The 24,898-nt window shown below is 47.4% G+C and overlaps 1 protein-coding gene across 1 annotated transcript in view; it reads right to left on the reverse strand.

Moving 5' to 3' along the window:
- kcnq1.1 (potassium voltage-gated channel, KQT-like subfamily, member 1.1) overlaps window positions 1–24,898 on the reverse strand; it is an 86,850-nt gene that overhangs the window by 21,135 nt on the left and 40,817 nt on the right. The window contains exons 14-17 of the mRNA XM_036534913.1: window positions 8,709–8,784; window positions 6,739–6,833; window positions 6,214–6,260; window positions 5,133–5,194 (exon numbers count right to left, since the gene is read on the reverse strand). Of these exons, the coding sequence (XP_036390806.1) occupies window positions 5,133–5,194; window positions 6,214–6,260; window positions 6,739–6,833; window positions 8,709–8,784 (280 nt within the window). The remainder of the gene's footprint in view (window positions 1–5,132; window positions 5,195–6,213; window positions 6,261–6,738; window positions 6,834–8,708; window positions 8,785–24,898) is intronic.

The raw sequence follows: 24,898 nt of genomic DNA on the forward strand, positions 1-24,898 counted from the left end.
GAAGGCCCATCTCCCAGACCATCTGGACCCACTGCAGTTATCCTACCGCACCAACCGGACAACTGATGATCACTACTGCCCTCCACCTCACCCTCTCCCACCTGGACAGAAAGGACAATTATGCCAGAATGCTGTTCATAGACTTTAGTTCAGCATTCAACACAATCATTCCGCAGAGGCTGGTAGGGAAGCTGAGCCTACTGGGCATGAACACCTCTCTCTGTAATTGGATCCTGGACTTCCTGACTGACAGGCCTCAGTCTGTCAGTATAGGAAAGAACACCTCCAGGGTCATCAAGCTGAGCACCGGCGCCCCCCAGGGCTGTGTGCTGAACCCACTGTTGTTCACGCTGCTGACGCATGACTGTGCTGCCCAGCACAGCTCTAATCACATCATCAAGTTCGCAGATGACACAACAGTGGTGGGGCTCATCAGTAACAATGATGAGTCCACATACAGAGCAGAGGTCAGTGGGCTGGTGGACTGGGGTCGAGACAACAATCTGTCTCTTAACGTTGAGAAAACTAAAGAGATGATTGTTGACTTCAGGAAGAGCACTGCTGTTTACACCCCCTTGGACATCGACGGCTCTGCCGTGGAGCCAGTCAACCGTGTCCTGTTCCTGGGAGTGCACATAGCGAGGGACCTCACCTGGACACTCAACACCACCACCATAACCAAAAAGGCCCAGCAACATCTCCACTTCCTGCAGAGGCTTAAGAAGGCCAGCCTCCCCCCTCCCATCCTCACCACCTTCTACCGGGGGACCGTAGAGAGAATCCTCTGCAGCTGCATCACCGTCTGGTTTGGGAATAGCAACGTTGCTGACCACGACTCCCTACAGCGGATGGTGAGGACAGCTGAGAGGATCATCAGAGTCCCTCTTCCAACCATGGAAGAGCTTTTCCAGAACCACTGCACCTGGCGGGCGACCTGCATCACCACTGACCCCTCCCACCCCTCCCATGGACTGTTCACTCTCCTGCCGTCTGGCAGAAGGTACCGGAGCATCCATACTGTCACTGCCAGACACTGCAACAGCTTTTTCCTCAGGTAGTTAGGCTCCTCAACTCCTCGCTGCCCCCTCCTCCCCTCCTGCGCCTGCACAGGAACAGACCCACACCCCCGGAGCACAGCATGCCCCTGCCCACTCCCCTGGACTGAGCACACAGCCACTTAAAAAAGTGTATTCTGTTTACATATTTACTTGCACTCTCTGCCTACCACTTTAAAAATCTGATGTGTTACTTTTGTATATTTATTTATTGTCTTTTTATCTTGTCTATTTATTGTCTTGTTATTGTCTATTTATTGTCTTGTGTATTTATTCAGTTGTATTGGATGTAGCACCATGGGTCCCAGGGAAACATTATTTCAACCCTACTGTATACTGCATATGGATGGGCTGACAATAAAATCTCTCTGACTATCTCTGACTCCCTCTTTGACCTTGGTCAATGTTTGCCTAGTTAAAGTGACACATTTCAACTGTGAGAGGTTTTTCCACACTGATGTGCAACAGGTTGATAGTTGATGTAGGAGGTGGCCCTGGCCCCTCTTTGCACAGTACTGAGTGGGACTTATCCCTTTGGTGTGGAAGCCCTATATTACATGACCACCCATCTTGGCTTAATTTCTGTATCATCGTGTGGAAATCTCTACCCCACTGAAGCTGAAATGCACCAGAACTTGTGGACAAAATTCCCAAACTTGCTTGACCTGCATGAATCTGGCAATTGTCAATGAACTGCAACAAACCAGCTTTTGTCTGGTGTAGAGACAGCTCCAAGATGACAGCGCCAGCCTCTAGGATGACTGAACAAAGACAGCTCCAGGTCAGGGTGGTCTGGCTAAATACAGGAGGGGAGTGGTGTATTTGGCCTCTAGCACTGTCTGTTCCCTGTTCGGTGGCTAGGCCCCTAATCCCTAGGCCATTTGTCCGACCGGCTTTTCATTAGAGGCACAGAGAGACATTAAATGCTGTCATTATAGCAGGGACATCTGTCTGCCTCATCAAACATCACAGGGCCTCACATAATTAAAGCACACGAGTCACTGTGCTATCTGAACGACAGCTACACACTGATACATGTGAACACACGTATACACACACACACACAGGCATGCACACACATACACACATATAGCCAAATGCAACCACACATGCATGTTCAACAACACATTCTTAAATAGACATACCCACCTCCGCAAACACATGCTCATTTAACCGGAGACACATATGCAGCTACGCACACACACACACACACACACACACACACACACACACACACTCACACACACACACACACAGGCACAATCCTAAATCTGTACACCCAAGTCTACACACACTCACAAATAGAGGGAAGCAAAAGGGTGCTACTCACAGCATGACCAGCTCTACAGACAGTCTCTACAACCCCCATTCCCCTCATTCCAGAAGAGAATGCACAGGCCTGCTTCATTTACCGCCCCCCCCACCCCCCCCCCCCCCACTCACACACAACTGCGGTCACATTTTACTTCTGCTGATATGGAGTGTATATATATATATATATTGGGAGAGACGCCCTAGTGCCAACATTTGTTTTGAATAAACCCCCTCATTAAAACGGTAGTCCCAGAATGCCAATGCCCCAGCCCTCACGCTGAACTCATTAAAATCATTTGTAAAATTCAGGTCATAAAACCCAATTGATGCAATTGCTGGCATGAGGCTTCAATTAACGTTATTGGGTGGGTGGTTTGGTGGGTGGGTGGGGGGTTTTACCTCCACGTGTCGCAAGGTAGACCTGAGTCTATGTGAGTGAGAGGCTGCTGGGCCAGATCCCAGTCTCTAGCTCCATGGAGACCCCAGACAGCTTCAGGGCTTTTCCTAACCCTGTGGGCTGCTCTGCTAAAAATGCCCCCTGGACAGCATCAAGAGGGGGGCAGATCTCCTGGGCCCTCTCTCTGGCACTGAACAAATACTAGTCAAAATGCAAGGCATAGGGTATAATACAGTATATAGAGAACCTTATCTTTGTAGACGGGCTGAGGGCTGCAAGATGAAATGATATGGTAAAGCAAACAGCTCATTTGCTCTCCTGACTCCACCATTTTATCACATGATCCTGTGGTGCCCTGTCACTCACCCAGGGCTGAGATAAAGGACATTTACAGGAAGGAATTCCCTTGTCCCAGTCTAGACTGGTGCACTGCTGATCCAAATTTTTGGTGTGTGTGAGTGTGCACGTGAATGCATGTATGTGTATGTATGTATTTGTGTGTGTGTGTGTGTGTGTGTGTGTCTGTGTGCGCATGTGTATGTATGCATATGTATGTGTGTTTGAGTATATGCGTGTGCGTGTGGATGCATGCATGTATCTGTATGACAGGCCATTTTGGGTGGGTGACAGCACCAAGCATTCACCACTATCTGCCTCTCTGTCCTCTCTAGCCACACACAACCATTTACCTTATCTCTTTCTTGCTCCCAGCCCTTGGCTTTGCAGCTCAGAGTAAATCTGCCAAATTGCTGTAAACAGGATACTGCAAGCCCCTATGCTCTGCATATCTGTCTGCTGATGGCGTGTTGGGAAGACTTTCCCACATGCCCACATGCATTTTGCAGGGCCAATGCAGGGCTGTTCTAGAGGTAGGACTATCCCAACAAAACACCCTTGTTAAAGGCTTCTCTTTATGCTATGCCCTGGATTCAATCTAAGCACAATACGTCACTCCTGTCAAGTTTGAGCAACAATTTTAAAATCATTGGGCTTTTCTATTTTACAGCACACAATTTGGGTTATTTTCCAAAACTACTTAGTAAATAATGTTGTATAAAAGAAAGATGCAGTGCTTTTAAACTCAGAGTTAAGGACCAGGGGCATTGTGGTTAGCTTGAACAGAGCCACATAATCTCAGTTCTGCTTAGGTGGTGTTGATGTGCGCCATTGATGTGTGCGCTACGCAACAGCATTCCATTGCAGCTTGGGAGAATGAGCCAAATAGCGTCACCCCAGCTGTCATCTACAGTTACTGGTACCATTACATGCACTGACACAATGAAATATATACCACTTCCTCTGCCCGATCTCCTCAGCAGTGGCCTTAGAAGTGAGTGGGTGGCACAGTTGCACTACAGGATGTTGTGAAAGAGGAGCACCTGCTGGAGAGGTCTTCTATTCCAGGCCAGTGGTGAAACACATCCACATACACACACACACACACACACACACACACACAACTGAGTATTGTGGGTACATCTTCAGGCAATGGCACTATTCCCTGACAGGTGAGAATGCCCAAGCAGCCTGTGGTGTGAAAACTATCCAACACAAGCAAAAATGCCTGACTGAGAAAAACCAGCCCAGGACAACTGATCCAGCCCAAACTCAAAATAACAAACCAAAAAGAAGTGATCCCTTAGAACTAACCAAGAAGAGCTGAGTAAGGAGAAACAACCAAGTACAAATGGTCAGCCCCAAATCCAGGGGAACTGATTAAGCAGAACCAACCAGAGAGAACCAACCAAGGACAACTGACCCAGGGGAACAAAATCAGGTGAACCCACCTAGGAAAAACTGTGCAGCACAGAACAGGTATCGACATGGGTTCTCTTTCTGAACTGAACTGAACAGAAGCTGCCCATACAAAGAGCAGAGAAATCACCCCCCCCCCAAAAAAAACATTCTCCCCAAACTACATTCTGGCAGCACAGTGAGACTGAAATGAATAAAACATTAGGAATAAAACAAAAAATCTGGATAAGGAGGAAAAAAATGTGAAGATAAATAAAATCAATCATCATCTCTCAGTAGTTGCCGGCTAGCATGACTAAGAGTGAATTTGAATTGGCAGAGGGAGAGTGAACAGGACCAGAAGAGGGAAGAGAGCCTCTGGGTAATCTCACTGCTCACCGTCCCACTTCCTCCTCTCACTCATTCTGACACAGTGTATTGTGGGAAAGGGCTCCACCAACACACTCCAGGGACAAAGTGAACACACCTGTTCCTGTCACCTCACGGCTACTTCACCTGCTGTGACCTGGGGGATGGGGGCAAGGTGGGGTGACGGGGTGTTGGGCCTCAGCTCTTAGTGTTCTTCTAGCAATGGAGAGACACAGCACTGCCATGGAAAATCTGAACCCTACCTTCTCCTCCATCCTGTTGAGCCTGGAGCCAATGGTGTTGGTGCCTTTGTCCTTTGTCCGCTCTGCACAGCAAGGGCAGGAAAAAATATGTGAGTGTGTGGAAAAAAAACAGCAGGACATATGGCTGTTTACTCAGACCATCACAACCTGTAGTACAACTACAGGGAACCATGGGATATCTAAGGGTGGGTCAGAAAAGCCAACTTAGCCTACAGGGACAGTCCAGGACTCTCTGAGGTCAGTTACCATGGCTACTACCCCCACCCCCCCAGGTACAGAACAAAAAGCTACTTCCTCCTGTTGGATGTCCTCTAGCAGTGCCCCAATTCCCGCCATTCCACTCCTCCCAGTAAATGCTCTGCTTAGCCTGTAAATATTAGCTCACACATTGGACTCAGGTGTATCTAACAATAACTCTCCTCTGCAAGTTAGAGAAGCTGGTGTAAACATCTTAAGTGACGTGGGCAGGGACTTGAATCGGCTGATTAAAACATTAGGCGCTCAAGAATGGGGAAGCCTGCCAGAGAAAAAGAGAGGGTGAGAGAAAAAGACTGAAAGAGAAGCAATGAGAGAGGATATTAAAAAAACAGATCTTAGAGATCGACTCTTGAAAAAAAAAAACTTGCTTCAAGATTTGACCGTAAAAGAGGCCTTAAATGTTTGACTGTAAAAGCGGCCTTAAAATCTTAAAGTTGCCTTGATATTTATGTGGGACTGCTTTGCCAAGCACATCTCTCCCCAGGAAATGGATTTGGTGTGATTTTTGGAAGAGCTGAAAAGTTAAGAGGAGCTGGCAGAGAAAGTCTGAAGGCAGAGTTCAACAACAGGACAGACAGAGAGAGAGAGAGAGAAAGTGAGAGATGGAGGGAGGGAGGGAAAGAGGAAGGCAGAAGGAGGGAAGGAGAAAGAGAAGGGAGAAAACAAGAGGGTGAGAGAGGGAGAGAAAGTGAGAGAGTCTGAAGAGATATATGTTTGAGGGGACAACTCCTCCAAGCAAAGGCACTGCACGTCTCTCTTCTATCTGCTTGTATACCCCTGACCCACATGATCACTCCCATATGACACTAAAGACTCACCCTACCTGAGCTTGTCTGGAACAGACTCATCTTTCCCAAGGACTGGTCAAGTCTGTGAAAATAAACAGAGAGCATTTACACTCCCAATCACATCAGCACAGGGCACTGATACACTCTGCTCTCTGTCAAATTCACAGGCACAGGCACAGACACACACACACACACACACACACACAGCAAAGGAGATTAAAGCCCTACAGTGCTAGCACACAAACTCTGTCTTCAGTTAAAGATACTTGTCATATACACATCATACAGATTGGGAAAACACAGTATAAAAAGATTATAATGAGCCAGCCTAGTTCCAGCTCTACAGTGGGAAAGGGGTATAATGAACCAGCCTGGATACAGCTCTACAGCAGAAACAGGTATAATGAGCCAGCCTGGGTCCAGCTCTACAGTGGAAAAGGGGTAAAATGAGCCAGCCTGGGTGCAGCTCTACAGTGGAAAATGGGTATAATGAGTCAGCCTGTTTCCAGCTCTACAGTGGAAAAGGGGTATAATGAGCCAGCTTGGTTCCACTTGCCCACCTCCTCTGCAGCTCCTTGATTCGCACCATGAGGTTGAGGTGTCCTTGTGAGTACTGCTCTATCACATCCCGTACATCGTAAGGCTTGCGTGCTTGCTGCAGTGAAAAAGAATCCAATCAGCACCATTTATCTGCACAATGCATCCAAACTTGCCATAAAGTGTCTTTCTGGCAACATACAGTGGTATGTGCAAATTACAAACAATGCTGTAGGGTACTATAAATACAGATATGGTGAAAAACTCAGCAAAGCTGGGCAGACTCTGATGCACAGAGGTGCACAGAGTTATAACAACTCTTCAGCCAGAAGGGGAGCTAATTAGTGAAATCAGCTGGTTCAGTGCATGAGTGGAACAAATACATGCAAGTACTTCTGCTGTTGAGGACTGGAGGTTCTGCTGATGCATTGATGAAGAGAGGGAATGCAGTCTGATGCCTCTGAAAACATAGAGGGTGAAGGGGTCCTGAGGGTTCAAAGGACACCCTCTGATAACACCAAGGATGAGCACTTGGGTTCTGCCCCCTGGGTATCCTCTAAGTGAGGCAGGAAATGCAAACCTCTTTGTTTTTCTCTGTAAGCCTGACTTTATTTGAAAAGGTTGTGTAACATTGGAGAGGAGTGCGAGGTAGCCGTGTTTGTAGCAAAATCCCCTGTGTTGCTTGATTGAGGCGGCCTGTCAGACGGCCAAACAATCGCACTGCTCTGAGGAAAAACAAACCGTTTAGGAGTGGGTAAATATTGCAGTGAAATCAGTCCCAAAGCTTTGGGCTCTGAGTGTTTGCTACATGTCACACCACACTGTGAGAGGTGGCAAGCTGAGATGAGAGAGAAAGAAGGACAGGAACAGAGGGAAAAATTAGCAAAGAGAAGACAGCAGAGATGGAGAGGAAAAAAGCAGTGAGAGGGAAAGGAAGAGAAGGAAGGGGGACAGAAGAATGCAGTGTGAAAAGGTGGCAGAGATAGAACAATAGAGAAGAGATGGGAAAAAGATGGAGAAAGCAGCAGAGAGGAGAGGGAAGAAGAGAGAGTAAAATGGAGGGATGAGGATAGTACACAGTAGATAGAGATGAAAAGAGATAGCAAGGGAGAGTGAAAAGCAGTCTCTTCCTGCTCCTGGCATCTCCTGGGCCTTCTAGCAGACTGTAACACAGCCCACTCTCTCTGTGAGGAGAGCTCTCACCCATGTAACCAGAGCCAGGCCCAACTGAGGATCCCACTCCTTCGGCCAGGATGTATTTTGATTCCCGTAATGATTAGCGTATTACCCACTCAGCAAGCACAGAGTGGCACAGAGGTGGCAGCCAGAGTGGGGTAGGAGTGGGACATAGACAAAGAGCAGAAGAGGACCTTTCACTGTGTCTAAGCCTAGCTGTCAGTCAAGCAGGAGGGTGTGACTCCCTGCATACACTTGTTCGGAAGAAATGCCACTTTCTGGCCTTAAGGTACAACAGTTAAAGAAGCCTTTCACCACTTACTGCCACTGAAATGAAGGTGATGTGCTTCAGTTCACAACATGGACCAGGCAACACACATAATGATGAGCTGGTGGTGTCTTGGGTGCACTTCTGATGTGCCGACATTTAAGAGAGGTTTATTTTTGCCTAATGTTACCCTTGACCTGCTAGGGCGGCGGAGGGAGTAACGAGGGAATCTGATTCACCTGTCATCACGTGTTGTTTCCTGATCTAACTGCAGGAAAGTGATCGGAACACAACACAAAGAGAGGGTGACAAGGTCAAGCCATTAGTGGGTAAATGCAGCAAGGTGCGTGCGTATTGGGAAGAAGTGCAGGGAGGGCGGGTTGGGGGGGACACCACTGCCACCCTACACCTTTTGCTTGAGCCCACAGTCTAATTCCAGCTCACAGATCCCCCTGGGACTCAGCCAGTGCTGTGCTTTTAGCTCCCTCGCCTTTGGTTGGGAAATAGAGTACACTGAACAGCACATAGCTGCCACTCACACACCCTCACCTGAAACCTCTTTTTAGCCACAAAGTACTGCATGCGCTGGATCACGCGTATTGCTGCTCTGTGGGACTCCCTAAACCTGAACAGGACAGAGAGAAAGAGGATCATTACTACCATACCAATAACAACACCAGTTATAATAATAATGGAAAAATAATAATAATAATAATAATACATTGTTTTTTATTATAATCGCTCACATTCAATTGATGTTATAATGTGGCACTGTTACATTTTACGATTTAACTTTTTGATCTCTTGATCTGCAAATTCATTGTTAATGCTTTGGTTTTGTGTGGAAATAAAGCATTTTGAATTAAGAGAGACGTGACTTTTGGTTCCCTTGTTTTTGACATTCATGAGAGATGAAAAATTAAAATAAAACACAACTTCACATGCTCCACGTCCCTATTTTTAAAGAATATAATACATCTATATATGGATAAAGTCATGCTAATAAAGATTTGAATTTAAATATGAGAGGAATGAAGATAGAGGGTAAGATAAAGTGAGAAAGTGACATTGAAACAGAAAAAAAATAGAGAGAGAACAACAACGAGGGCAAGCCAAAGAAAGAAAAAGAGGAAGACGAGAGAAAAACAGAGAGAAAGAGAGCAGCAAGAGAAGGAGGGAGAAAGACAGGTGAGGCCATTGAAAACAAAGCCCCTGGGTCATGCACAAAACCCTTTAGAAAATGCTTTTTTAATCAAACTGTGTTGGCTTCTCTTACTCTCCCTCCCAATGGTCACAATACACCAAAAAAAAACAAAGAACAAAAAAAAAAACAAAAAATAGAAATATAAAAGATGAGAAAAGAGGAAAAAAGGCAAAAAAGATGCCATGGCATATCTGTCCCTTTGTACTTTGGACACAGAGCACTCTGGAACAGAAGATGACAGAGGAAGTGCCACACAGCCCCAGCGCAGGACTTCGAGACACAGGCACTCACGGGGGTAACTCGAGAATCCGGGAGCGCCGCTGCCTTCAATGGCTTATTATCCCACTACCACAAAAGACTTATTACATGTTGTTGTTGTGATCATTATAGGTGAGAGTATATAGGCACACATATATCAAAAACACACCAGAGAGAACAAAGGAAATAGGACCCTTTCCTGATCCGGATCTTTATTTCCGTTATGTAATGCTGAGCTGGCGACAGAGTGGCGCTGTTCTCCGAACCTGCAGTGACAAAGGTGTCACTTAATCCTCAGTCCACAGAGGTGACATCACCGGAACAAGTTTGGTGTCCACCCATGTTTTAACTATCATTCAAATCGATACTGATACAGGCAAAATTCTCACTTGGGCAACTGTGTACTGAACCAGTGTGTGCCAGACTGTAACAGAACAGCACCTGATCCAGGTGATACTCAGGTGATTGGGGGTGAGAGACAGCTGCAAGCATTTGGTTGTTGTCACTAAGTCATGACTTTCAACCCCATTGGTTTATAACACCACTTTTTAGTTTTTGTACCTGGACTGAGTGATGGGCAGAATGAGCAGAACATAGAGAAACAGCAAGGTCGAAGCAAGCAAGTAAGACAGGCCAAGAGAAAGTGTGTGTGTGTTTGTGTAGGCATGAATGAGTAAGTATGACTAAGAAAGGCTGTGGTAAGCAAGACAAGGGGAAATAGAGAGACTTGGTGTAAATGGTGTGTGTGCGTGCATGCACTTGTGCCCGTTTAATCTCCCTTTCCGTGCAAGATAACCTCTCTCCACAGCTGCTCCTCAAACTGCAGCATCTCCAAACCGCATGAGTGCTGAGATGTCTCGTTGCTGCAGGAGAGGAGTAAATGAATACAGAGACATTCCCGCTCACACATGCGAGCTGCAGAGAGAAAAAATGGGCGTGGGGGGGGGGGGGGCTTATTAGCCGTGCCAGAGAGGCATTTTCTCTGTGGGGTGTATCGGAATTAATGCTGACTTAATGAGCTCCAGCTCATTTCCATCAGCATAAACCGTTTGGAGGCCGATGGGGGACATAAGCGGATGCTGTTGCTGCCGTCCCCAGCCTCCCCCTGTTCCTCCGCCTGACAGGCCTGACTAGAGCATTCCTGCAGGCCTCGGTGTGCGGCTCTCAGTAAAAGCATGTGCTGAAAGGTCTCCTCTTGTCCTCGTGGGACAGAGACTATGGCACAGATAAGAGGTCAGATCACCCATTGTGCCCAAGAGATCTGCAACAGCTTGAATGTGTTTGAGAGAACAAAAAGTTAACATCTGACAGCAGATTTTTTTGTTTTGTGTTTTAGCAATGCTGTGCCTCTGGAAGCTGTTTTTTGGTCATGGGGGATGGGGGCTGATGTTTTGGCTGCTCAAGATGGCCTGGGTGGAGGTAGCACCCTTCTGTTCCTTGTTAAAATCTCAAGCACCCATTGGCATTGCCTGCACCCCCCCCCCCAGATGTCAGAAGGGTGGGCCGAGGAGGGAGCCAGGAGGGATTATGGGCAGACTAGGGGGTGACTGTCCAACTGAAACGACAGTAGCCACAGCCAGTGGAATGTTGGCTGGCCGGAGAGAGCAGGACATGAATTCATAGAACATGTTGTTCATACCAATATTTGTCTGTTCACCTAAATGCTTTGGCAACACAAATTGTTTACTGTCATACCAATAAACCTCCATTTTCACTAAAACACAGAGCTGTGCACATGTAAGGAGAGATAGGCTTGACCCTGTTTTCGGCCCTGTAACCTCCCAAGCCTGGCACACCTGATGAAACACATCCTAACACTCTTATAAGATTATTTCAGGTGCAAACAAATGGTCTTCTGGTCAACAAGTGTGACCTTGTTCAATTTTACTGAGAGAAATTAATGTAATGCAATGTACTGTAATGTAATTCCATTCAACAAGAATCTTTCTGTGTCTGGGTAGCAGGGGCTTCAAGTGGTAAAATAAAAAACATAGAAGAAAGCATAAGGTTAAGGGAAAAGAATAAAGAATGGAAAGTTGACAGGGTATAAATGAAATAAGGTAAATCACTCCATGGTAAAATAGAGCACAGTCACAGAACCCAGTGGGTATCTGTGCAATCACAGCATGCCCAAATACAGAAAACACCAGCAACAGTTTAAACATCAGGAGATAGTCTGCTGAGGCCCCAAAGCCCTTCTGGCCAACCAATTCAAATACTTTTTGGCATTTTAAACCTTGAGGTGGACCTTCAGACATTCAGACAGTCAGACAGCCTTTGGGACTAATTATAACAGCAGGGAACAGACTGATAATGTCAACTCAGGTCATCACCAGCCCAAATTATGACCCCTGACTCTCCATCGGGTCACACCTCTGACCTGACAGACAGAAGGGCAGTTCAACATGCTTATTCACATATATTCAATAACTTCCAGGCATGAAGGGCGCCAACAGACAGTGTGAGGTCTGGAGTACTAACAGGCACTTGGCACCATGGTTAAACACTGTTTAGACCCTGTACTGAACCTGCTGTCTGGGGTGGAGTTTGAACCACAGGAGGACACCGGCTGACGCTGGGCAGACCTCCAGGAGCATGCATCAGGTGAGCAGAACACGCTACTGATTGAATCGCTGCTCCAGCAGCTTTGACTGCCTCTCAGATTGGGTGGCAGTGGAAACCACCTTGGGAGGACAGCCCATTACATCTGGGTCTGAGCTAACTGAGGTGGAGAGGGCAGGTTAGTGCAGGTCTGAGCTCAGCCGCCAGTGCCACACCCAGAGCCAGCTGCGGAGAACCAGGACATCCTGCTTTGGAGTAACCAAGCCGAGGCATTTCGTAAGGAGGGAGCTCTCCAAGTGGAGAACAAACCAGACTGTAACACAAGACAGGATAGCAGTGCAGGGCTGGCACATCTCTAAGTGATGGCTCCTGGGATGGAGAGTGTAAATGGGGGGGGGGGAAGGGGGGTACATTTTTGTTTTCTTGCTGCAAAGACTTATAATCAGCTGTGGGCCTAAATGTAGCAATGAGAAATGGGGCACTATATACACCTCTGAGCAGATCCTCTCTAGGATAAGATAACTCTGCTCACAAATAACATACATGTGGTAATCAATTCTTGTGTGTCTGTGTGTGCATGTGTATGAGTGCATGCATTTGCATGTATTTGTACATGTCTGTGTGGTTGTGTGTGTGTGTGAGTTTTTGTGTACATAATATGCATTAGCAGGTTTGTATGCATGTATCAGTCTGCATGCATATTTGACTGTATAGCATGTGTGTGATTATGAATGTGTCTGCACTATGTGAAGTGTGTTGTGTGAATATGGTATGTGTGTATAGTGTGCAGTGCATGTAATGTGTCCCAGGCAGTATCTGGTTGTGCAGTGTGGTGAAGCCACAGTGTGCAGGTAATATCCTCTCTTAGAGGTGTGCGTTCCAGCTTGGGCTGCATGCTCTGCTCCTGACTGGCTCTTGCAGTGTTTGGGGAGAGTTGGGGGGAGCTTGCCACAGGCCGCCAGAGCTCATTAAGCTAATGGATCTGGGAGCTGGCAGGCGTCCAGCGCTGGGAGAGGGGGAGAGGTAGGAATAATGGCCAGAGCGCAGGGGAGAGGGCTACTTTACGAGATCGGGTTTCGCCCTGGCAGTCGATGGGGGACCCAGAGCCATGAATAATGGGAGGCCTGAATTGCTCTGCGTCAGCGTGTCCTGGATTTATTCACTGAAACCTAATGTAAACATGTAGCGTCTTTATCCAGCAGGACCTGGAATGGCATTCGATGGCACCTCTCTTTCTCTCTCTCTTCCTCCCACTCAAACTTCCTCCCTTCCTCTCACAGAAGTGCAAATTCTGTAAATATGTTTCAGCCTGTCATCCCCTTAAATAGCATGCAAAGTGTGTAGGCTCTTTTTAAATATGTAATTGCCTTTCTGCTAAATTGCACTTTATGGCAGCTGGTTCATGGAGGCAAGACTTTTGTTACCACATAAGGAGTGCTGGGAGATGTTCCCCTTTCAATGTTCAAGCCCATTTCACACCAGTCACCTCAGTAGTGAGTAAATCATTTAACCCCCAATCGAAGTTCTCTGTAGAGCTGAGCTGTAGCCTTTCCACAGAGAACACATAAACACACAGGCAGGGATCACAGTTTGTGTGTCTGTCTGTGTGCGTGTGTGTGTGTGTGTGTGTGCATGTGTGTATGTGTGTGTGTGTGTGTTCGTGTGTGTGCGTGTGTGTGTCTGTGTGCGTGTGTGTGTGTGTCTGTGTGCACGTGTGTGTGTGCACGTGTGTGTGTGTGTGTGTGTGTGTATCTGTGTGTGTCTGTGTGCATGCGTGTCTGTGTGTGTCTGTGTGTATGTGTGTTGTTGGAATGTTTGTCACTACAGGGGCTCAGCTGCAGGGGGGCGTTGGTGGGGAGAGAGCTGGTGGGGGGGGGGGGGGGGGGGGTGGTGTATAGAGGTCAGAGTGTGGAGGCAGGGGGTGGAAGTCATGGGCCCCCTGCAAAGGTTATTTGAGTTATTAAAAACAAAATGTCATCGTGTGTCTGCCATGCTCCAGGAGAACAGCAGCCCAGTGGCAGTCACTCCCAATCCTAACAGCTACACATCAGCAACTCCCTGTTCCTACTGTGACTCTATGTTGGCCCTGTGTTGGCCATTTCCTGCTCCCTCTGCAGCCCAACATCGGTCCACCATCAGCCACTCCACTGCCTCCCCATCCCCCCATCTCTGGACAGAGAGAGGCGCTGCTACAGTAACACTGGGACACTGTACATGACAGCATACACACACACACATGTTTGAAATGCCATTAGAGCTGGAAGTGCTGTCCCAACCCCCAGCTCCTCCCTCTCTCTGGTTGGGCGGAGATGGAACATGGGAACAGGCCCATCTGTCCCCCTGGCAGTAGCATTTCCTTTCCCAGCCTGGCCTGCGAGTGCTGGAGGAGAGTGTCCCATGACCCTGCTGGGTCACCATCTGCTCCCTTCACTGGCGCAAATTCTGGGCCGCAGTGTGGCTGCCTGCACTCCTACCCCTCCACAAAAAAATCTTGTCCCATTGGGACTGCATCTTCAGGGTACACTGTAATAGGTGCATGGTTATGGAGAAGCAGGGGTTGTCCCCGTTCTGAAACTCCACCCTCCAACTCCTACACTCAACTGCTGTGAAGAGGCTGCTGTAGCCCATTAGCCATCCTTCAGAGCTATAGGCCTGCCTTAACCCCCCCACCCACACACACACACACACACACACACACACAGTGGTGTACTGCTGGAGGATTGTACTATCTCCCTGCCTCCATTACAAATGGGGATATGCTACACAGGAGAGAGTGTCCAGGCATTGGAGGAATGCAAGGGTGCTTAGACAAGGAGTGAATGTGTGTGTGTGTTTGTATGTGTGGGTAGGAGGCTGGGGGGTTGGTTTGGGGAACCCAAGTCCCCCCTTCTGCTGTTTTTCCTCCTGATTCATGGCTGCTCCTTGTGGAGTGCAATTGTATTAATTGCGTGATAGTGAGCAGATAGGGTCCTTATCACTGTGCTAATACAGCAAGGTACCGAGCACTTTGGTCACTTACTGACTGTGTACGTGTGTGTGTGTGTGTTTGCATGCGACTGTCTATGAGTCTGTGTGTGAGTGTGTGTGTGTGTGGGTGAGTATAAAATAGGTGAGAATACTCTAATTAATGAGAGGAATCCCAGAGGCCAGACCCAATCTGGAGTACAATGTGGAGTACAATCTGGAGTGTGTAGATAACTCACAATGCTGGGGACAACACAGTGCTGGGGACATTAAACTCCCCCCATCCACAGAAAAAAAACACACGTACACACACTGACATATTTACACAAGAAAACAAAGAGGCACGCACTGGTATACACACATTCAGACATACACAGAAACACACACACACATGTACACACCCAGATGATGGTGGCTGTGAGGCTGCGTGGCTGGGTGGTCTGTGGCTGGGCTGTGGGGGTTAATGAGGACTGTGTGGGGTGGCCCTCCTCTCTGCCAAGGCTTGTTCAAATGTGACCCCTGGCTCAGTGGAGACTCATTATACCTGGCTGGGTCCGCTTGCTCTCCCAGGCCGCCAGCATGCTGGCTGGACGCCTTGCACCTCATCGTTACACAGGGTCTGGGTGGACACTGTAAGCAGTTCCCCCTCTCCAATGCTCCTCTTAGAGGCAGGGGAGGGAAACACAAAAGTCAGGCCACTGAGAGACGTGGTAGTACTAGCATCTACACAAACGTTAGCCAGCTGTAATTTTTTTTTTTTTTACAATGGCAGCTGTCTGTCATGTTTTACAGCCGTATTGCAACCAGGTAACACAGGGTGGTTCCATGGGTCGCTGCTGAAATTTTACTTGAGTGAGGTAGAGATCACCCAGTGACACATCAGAAATCACACCAACCTGAGTGGAGGCAGAGAGGCAGACATATGTGGATACCACAGAGGAGGTGTTGAAACAACCAGAGTTGGATTTAGGGAGACTGTCTTTCAGAAATCCAGTGAAACTCTCCTGTCAGTGTGGTCATTGTTGCCTAATGTGTCCAACACACTTGTAGGGAGGGAGAGAAGCATGGATGGTGAGATAGAAGTAAGAGAAGGAAGAGAGGATGAGAGAGGGACATGAGTGAAGTGGGGGCAAAATGGGAAGAGTGGGAGAGGGGAGAAGAGTCTGGGAGAAAGGGCAAAATGAAAAGAGAGAGGGCGGTGACTGAGAGAGTGAGAGAGTGAGGGAGAGCAGAGAGAAAGAGGGAGAGAGAGCTGGACAGTGCCACAGGACAGGACAGAGCTGACATTGAGCTGCCTACTCCTGTACTTTGCTCCCTCCCTCTCCCCCCTGCCCACAAACACTCCCAACACCTGGGAAAATTCACAGCCGAACTTCCCGTTTGTTCAGGGCACTGTCTACACGCACACACACACACACACACACACACACACACACACATACACACATACATAGAGGCCCCTCCCAGCCCCAACACCCATCCTCTCTCAGACAGTGAGCAGCCTGTTCCCTGCCGGCTTGACTTTGACTACAGAGTGTGCTGCCCCAGGTCTCAGTGCCTGGCCCTTTACTGGCATGCCATCACTTTCCCACACTACCTGCCTGGAGGCACCTGCACCTACCCTCGCCTGGTTCTGTGAATTGGTAAATGCTGTTGTCAAATACGGCCACACTGGGATAACCTGGGTGTCCGAACTGCCACCAAATCACTGCCTCTCAACGCTAACAATCCCAGTGTCAAAGGAGAAATGACTGCAACAGGGAGGAGGGGGGCAGTTTGCGTGCATCTCTGGGTGCTTACGGGTGTCACCCGCTGCTGTGTTTGTGACAGCTGTCATAGCAGTCACAACAAAATCAAGCACTGTGGGGATGCAAGACACTGGGAACAGGAAGCAGCAGCATCATTAGTGCCATCAGCACCCAACTCAAAACTTTGAAAATATATTCAGCTGCCCCAACCCCCGCCCATGTCACCTGTCCAAAGGACCAGACCTCCCAACAACCCCCCGCCCACTCCGAGTGTGCTCAAGAAAACAATAGTGGTGTTTGGTGGTTTTGTGGCCCTGATTACAGTCCCCTAGATACCGCTGTGGCTCTGGGTTGAAGTACACACCCTAGATGTTTCAGAAAGATGTGATTGGCCAGGAAGCAGGGACAGTAAACAGGGGGACAGACAGACAGTACATGGTCTGGTCACAATAAGGAAAGGCACTGCTGCCCTTGTGAAGAGAAAGTACAAAATCCCTGCACATCACGTCACCTTGACCTACAACTACATCACACTATCTACTTGCACAGATGACTCCCTTATCCACGGCAATTAACATTGTCTGTGTTTTGCATTGTCAGTCTGTACAGTGGGGTGTTTACCCAAATAATACAAGCACAGCACCCTTACACACATACAGTCTCATACAGCCAACAGGACCACAGACTCATACTCACACACACACACACACACACACACACACACACACACACACACACACACACACACACTCATACACTCATACACACTCACACATGCACAGAGACACAGACACTCACACGCACACACTCATCTACAGTCACTCACATATACAAACACATACACTCATATACACACACGTTGCTCACACGGTGTGATGTGATGCTCACATGGTGTGATGTGACAGAGTAGAGGTGGGGCTTGTACACACAGCTGGCCTGTAGTGGAGCCCAGATCTCTGTCCAGCTGACACTCACTGCCTGGGTCATGGTCCTGAGCAAACACACCAACAACACCAGTGACCTGGGGCAGAGGCTATGGGACACGGGGTGACAGAGGGGTCAGAGAGGGCACAGGTCCCTTCTGCTCACACATGCCACCACCCCCTCTCTCTCCTTCCCCCCTCTCTCTCTCCTCCCCTCCCATTCCATCTCCCTCTCACTTTCCCTCGGTTGACTAGACAGATGTTCTCTGGTTAAAGGGTGTGTAAAGTGGCATGCAGTTGAAAATGGCTGTAGGGCCAGATGTCAACATTACACCATAGCCCAGTGACAAGAGGCCGCAGTGACATAAGCATGCTCGCACTCACTCTCTCTCTCTCTCTCTCTCTCTCTCTCTCTCACACACACACACACACACACACACACACACACACACCTTCACAGTTTAATTCAGGATAGGGTTAAGGCTGACAAAAATATACTGATGCAACAACAATAAGTAAAATGATGGAAAATACAGACCATGCCACATTGCTATCTAGGCAGGGAGGACAAAGCAGAGAGGAGAAACCCAGCTGCTACTCTCTCATCCTCAAGAGCCAACCTCAACTTTGTGATAGCATCGAGCCTCACCACCAAGCCCATGTTGCACTTAATTTGCATACAGGCTCACTGCCATTCAATTTCATCGACATCTGAGATACATTTTAACAAGAAATGCCATCATTTTTCACCAAATAACACAGACGTAAGATATATGTAATAATATAATATAATGTATAATATACATGAATATATGTGTATGTATCTTTGTATATAGACAGATATATACATACACATATATACAAGCAGTATGGTATGGTATGGTACACTTTATTGATCCCCGTGGGGAAATTTGTCTTGTGTATTTGACCCATCCGAAGCAGTGGGCAGCCGCAGTGCAGCACCCGGGGACCAACTCCAGTTCTTTTGCCAGTGCCTTAGTCAAGGGCACTGACAGGAGTATTAACCCTAACATACATGTCTTTTTGATGGTGGGAGGAAACCGGAGCGCCCAGCAGAAACCCACACAAACGTGGGGAGAACATGCAAACTCCACACAGAAAGGACCTGGGACAGCCAGGATTCGAACCCAGGACAACAGTGAGTGAGGCTACAGTGCTAATCACTGAGCCACCGTGCTGCTCTCCCAAGCAGTACAGACATACAGACTATGCAGTAATTGCAGTGGCAAACCGTCAAGGCCTTCAAGGTATTCAGAGAAGGCCCTGGAATCCTCAGACAAAGAATAAAAAACGTATCTGATAAGTAATTTCTATAAATAAAATAAAATGTAAATAAAATAATTAAAAATCGTCTCTGTGTTGCTTATCTGTAATTTTACAGTGTTATGCCGAATTGTTTCTGTTGTTTTCTGTCCATGCACTGCACATTTGAGTTGTTTTGTGTTGGAAAAAAAATGCAACCAATCAGATCTTTTTCTACGGAGTCTCTGGGGGGAATATCCTCCATCCAGGGTATTCTATATCCTTGATAGAATGCCCTGACCATTAAACAGAATGAGAGTGTATGTTTGGATTGACAATTTGATCAGCCAATCATATTTGGATTTGTAGCCAATGGGCGTATTCTTTCAGATTTTCCCATGGCTCCAGGGTATTCTAGAAGACCCGCTCACTCATTCAGAGTCTCAGACATGAGGCCTAGCTTAGTGCTAAATAGCGATTGACAGCCAGCGTCAAAAATGGCAACAGGTGGAGATGATATCGATGCAGAAGGTGGAGATGATATTGTCGCAGGTGGAAATGATATTGTCGCGGACTGAAAGGCTACGAGAATCTTAGCTGTTTAACTCAAGCTGCACAAAAACACCAGAACACAGCAGGTCATCTTAGCCCTTTTGCACGTAACTTATTTTATGCTGTGTAGCGTGCGTGTTATGTTACATGGTTCAATATGTTTTCTTTAGCATTATTAAGCTTCTCATAGTTTTCACTGCCACATTTGCTATATTTTTTAATGTTAAATCGCTGTTTCCTCAAAGCTAAAATTAGCTAGAATTTTTCCAATCTTGTTTCTAATCACACCGGTTTTAGAATACGCGTTGAACGGCAAATCACACCGGTGTGATCATACGCATGAAAGGGTTAAAGCAACGATCAGCTTTATGATTATTGAAAATCATATTAGGTTATTGAAAAATTCATCCAAAAGGATAGGAGGATGGATTTCGTCTTCAAGTGAACGTCATTGGTGAGTGAAACTGAATTTTTATTGCTGGTTTTGCTACAGTGTTGCATCTCGTTGAACTGGTTGCATTTTGTTTCCACACACTTGTTGAATGATTGCTAACTAGTGGTGAACTTGGAAATACGACGATCTTGGCAATGTTGCCTAAATCAGATCACACATAAAGTGACTGCCTCTGTGACATCCAATAGTGAGTGTGTGTGTGTGTGTGTGTGTGTGTGTGTGTGTGTGTGTGTGTGCGTGCATAAGTACAATGCAATTTTCGAAGACGGAGCAGTAAAATTATATTTCGCCTAAAGCGGAAAAATGGCCAGGGATGCCCCGTATTTTTTGTTAGTGATTTTCTTTTGGGGAGGAACAGAAGGCCCAGCTCTGATAGGCAGGGTTCACCACTGAGTAATTGAGTATACTAGCACTGTTACTAGATGATTCAGCTAGCTAGCTGCTTTCAGGTCAGTACTAGCCAGTGTAGGTTCAAAGGTTCTGTTTGAAATCAGCAGTAGTACGCATGTGATGCAAGACTCTGTGACTCAGAAATGTGGTGAAAACATGTTGCATGCATGTTTAGGGAACTGGGTATTAATATTAAACATACAGTCATTTCCCTGCATCAAAAATCCAAACTTAACTTGCCATTTTTGAAATGGCTGATGTAAATGGTGGCCTTGTAAAGTCAGCCAAAGGACAGTTTCCCTGACACATCTCATACAGACACCCCCCCCCACCCCCAACACATAACCTCCACCTGCACAAGAACAGTGTGTTCACCTCCTGAGAACAGTCACTTATCAGAATGCCATAAAAAGAACACAGACAGCCATATAGATTTCCCCCTCATGCAGACAGGTCAATGTGCACAAGCCAAACTCGCTCTGACTGCACGAGGTCACATCTCTGCTTGTGAGGGGGAACCTTCTCTCCTTCGAAGTACACAAGTCAGACTGCCTATGGCCATGTAGTGTAAACAACATATATATACACATACACATACACACACACACACACACATAGGCAGTCATATAGAGTGCCCTCCCATATAGACAGGTCAATATGTACAACGCAATCTCCATATACACTATATGGACAAAAGTATTTGGACGCCTGACCATTACACCAACAGGGACTGTAATGACATTGTATTCAAATACATATACTTTAATATGGAGTTGGTCCTCCTTTTGTAGCTATACCAGCTTCCACTCTTCTTGGAAGGCTTTCCACAAGATTTTGGAATGTTTCTGTGGGAATTTGTGCCCATTCATTCTGTAGAGCATTTATGAGGTCAGGCACTGATGTTGGACGAGAAGGCCTGGCTCGCAATCTCTGTTCCAGTTCGTCCCAAAGGTGCTCGATGGGGTTGAGGTCAGGGCTCTGTGTGGGCCAGTCAAGTTCTTCCACACAGAACTCATCAAACCATGTCTTTATAGTCCTTGCTTTGTGCACTGGGGCAAAGTCATGTTGGAATAGAAAAGGGCCTTCCCCAAACTGTTGCCACAAAGTTGGAAGCATAGCATTGTCTAAAATGTCTTGGTATGCTGAAGCATTAAGATTGCCCTTCACTGGAGATAAGGGGCCTAGCCCAAACCCTGAAAAACAGGTGTGGCCAAATACTTTTGTTCATATAGTGTATGTGTCCATATAGACTGAGTCATATAGGCCCCCTGCTCTATAGTCTTTTAAACTGAGTACTCTTCATCCACAGAAGTTGCTATGGAGCTGGCTGTGCACTCAAGACCTCACTGAGACCAGAAGGCAGGAGAGTGCTGATCTCCCACTGACCTTTGACCCCAGAGAAACATGTGGTTTTACCTGCAATAAAACTGCCGTTTGTAGGGAGGGAAGGGGGTGGGTGGGAGTTTTGGGGGTGCCCACTTTATCAGAAGGCAAACACTAACTGTTGAGGAATGCTGGAGCTGGCTGGTTTTTATTGTATTGATTTAGTGCTGGAGGTGCTGGACTGCTGGAATCTGGTGGGGTCAGTTGAGATCCCCCTTTGCCCAACTCACTGTCACATGAACTTCCCTCCACCACCCCACCCCCCAGCTCCATCGCACCCTCCCTGCCAAAAACAAGAGCGAAACTTCATGACACAACAAACATTCACTCCTCTGACTTCAGGGGTCAGTGGTCAAACAGTCATGTGCCACATAACCCCTATATTAGGGCTGAAGTGGAGGGAAAGGATGGGAGGGGATTACAGTACCACTGTTGCTCACATTGCAGGGGCACTGATGGACACAGGAAGTGATGGGACAGGATGTAAGTGTAGTGGCTGAGAGAGAAGCTTGGTCCTAGCACTGAACTCTCTGACTCAGGGGGACTATCGGCCAGAAGTCCTCTGCTTTCCACATGTTGTGCATCTCGCGTAAAAGTCATGTGTTACGTCTCGGAGTGTGTTGAGTCAGTGAGAGGGGAACCGGCCTTCTGTGCTGTTCTGAAAAGGAGCTCATAAATCAACAGCTTTCCAAAACACAGGGAAGGTCATGCACACCAGAAACTCCTTACCCAAGGAGTGCTCACGAAGCCTGATGATTCAAACAGAATACCACCCTCCCCTCCCCCCACCACACACACTCAGAAAAAGCACACAAAGACATACGCATGTAAACACGTAACAAACACAAATGCACAAACACACAGAGATTTAAGCTCACACACAACCACTAAGGCAGATCCACACACACAAATGCATGTGTACACACACACACACACACACACCCGTCCTCCCCCTCCCCTCACAGGGCAGACAGTGTACACAGTCAGTCAGAGAGCTGCCCTTCGGAATCTGTGATTGGCTGGGCAGCTCTGTGGGGAAAGAGAGAGTGCTGACTCAGCCGACACGTCTATTGTTCCTGGAGAAACCTGACACCCCTCTCTCTCCCTCTATCTCTCTCTCTCCCCACTCATTTTCTTTTTCCTTCACCTTCTTCCCTTCTCATTGGGGAAAATACAGACAAGAGTGGTGCAGCTGAAGCAGAAAAAAGACAGAGAGAGATGTGGAGAGAGGGGCACTGAGGAGACCAAGGTGGAGAGAATCTCCTTTGTTAACAGGTTTCTTTGTTAGGAAGTTCTGCAGTTAGGGCATCTTTTCCTGTCTGAGGCAATTCCACGCCCACATTAATGAATTCACTTCACTCCCTGCCAGCAACCCCCACCCCCAACTCTGAGCCCACTCCAATGAAGATGTAAAAGAACAAACTTGTAAACTGAACAAAGGAACTTCACAATTAATTTGTGATGTGGAGTGGAGGGTGGGGGCTCAGTTACCAGCCCAGCTCTGGCCATGTGTCACCCCCAGTACTTGCTCGCCTGCACAGGGGAGTCTTTTTATGCTGGCTGCCTCCAACGCCCACACTCTGCCCCTCTGACATCATCACATACTCTTTTGCGCACACACTCACACAACTTCATTTATGCTCAAAACACACACCAGCTCATACACACTCAAAATGCATACACTAATTCATATTCACTCAAAGGCACACACTAGCTCACAATCACCTCGCAAAAACTCACATACCCTCAACAGACACAAACTTGTACACATTCAAAACACACATGCACAGTCATGCACACTCAAAAACACACATAAACCTATGTACACTTAAAAATGCATATGCACCCTCTTGTGCACCCTCATAGTACAGTCTCTCACAGTTGGCTACTTTTTCACAAGGCATGACTAATGATTATTAACTAGCTGAGCAAATAGGAAATATATGAAATATGGACACCTCCCTCTCTCTCTCCCTCTTTACCCCCTGCCCCATCCCTCCCTGCCTGTCTGTCTGTCTGTCTCCCTCTCTCTCGCCCCCGTCTCTCCGCCAGGGGTCCCGTTGTCTCTGCCAGCAGCCTGGCCTTTTCATCCTAACCATCAAAGCCAGACCCCGGCCCTTTGAGAGGGTATTAAATATCTTTATTAAGTATTACTCTGAAGGCTCTGATGCCACCCCCTGCTTTGTCCTGGAGACTCCTTTTCAAAGCCACAGTTAAACTGCTTATGTCAGATACCTGCCGCAGCGTGCACTTTCACAAAACACTGTGTCCCTCTTGCTGCAATCAGCCTTGCGCCACGATTGGCTTCACCACATGAATGTCCATCACATGACATACGAATGTCTGTTTCACATCCTTGGAAGACAAACTCTGTGATAAGCTTCATATGAAGATCAGCCCCACACTATGATCATGTTCCCACTAAAGGCAGTGTTACACTGTGATCAGCCTAATGCAACAATCAGCCTGACACTGAGATCAGCCTCAGTGTCAGGCTGAGGCTGGCCCAGACTGCAGGTTCACTCCAGGATGAGGATACTACTGCACTGCTGATCTCCTGGCTGCTGCAAAACTCTCATGAAAAGGGGCATTTCTGCATCTATTCCAACTCCTGAATGGAGAGGCAGATTTTCTCAGACTTTCTATGCAGACCAGAAGCTCTCTCCCTCTCTCTCTCTCCTCCCTCTCTGCCTGTTCATCTCTGCTCCATGCTTCAGGTCCCTCATTAGCTGTGCCTGAATTTAATTACCATTAAAGAGGCCAGAATAGGAAGGAGCACTGAGCCTGATCAGAGGGGCGCGTGCCGCCAATCCCAGCTAAAGGCCAAAGATGGCCCTCTGGTCCCTGGTGTTAACATGAGAGCCCCATAACTGGCCCGTCCTGTGCTGTGTACAACACTCCAAGTCACCAAGTCAGTCACCAAGCCTGAGACTCTCCCCATCTGCTGCTTAGGACACTTCTCCCAAATGGAGGCTGAATCTAACCTCAAGGATAGCACTGAATTTCAAAATAACAGGCAGAATAATCAGACAGTTATT

The sequence above is a fragment of the Megalops cyprinoides genome, chromosome 8 (assembly GCF_013368585.1).
Source record: "Megalops cyprinoides isolate fMegCyp1 chromosome 8, fMegCyp1.pri, whole genome shotgun sequence".
In the NCBI taxonomy this organism is placed as follows: domain Eukaryota; kingdom Metazoa; phylum Chordata; class Actinopteri; order Elopiformes; family Megalopidae; genus Megalops; species Megalops cyprinoides.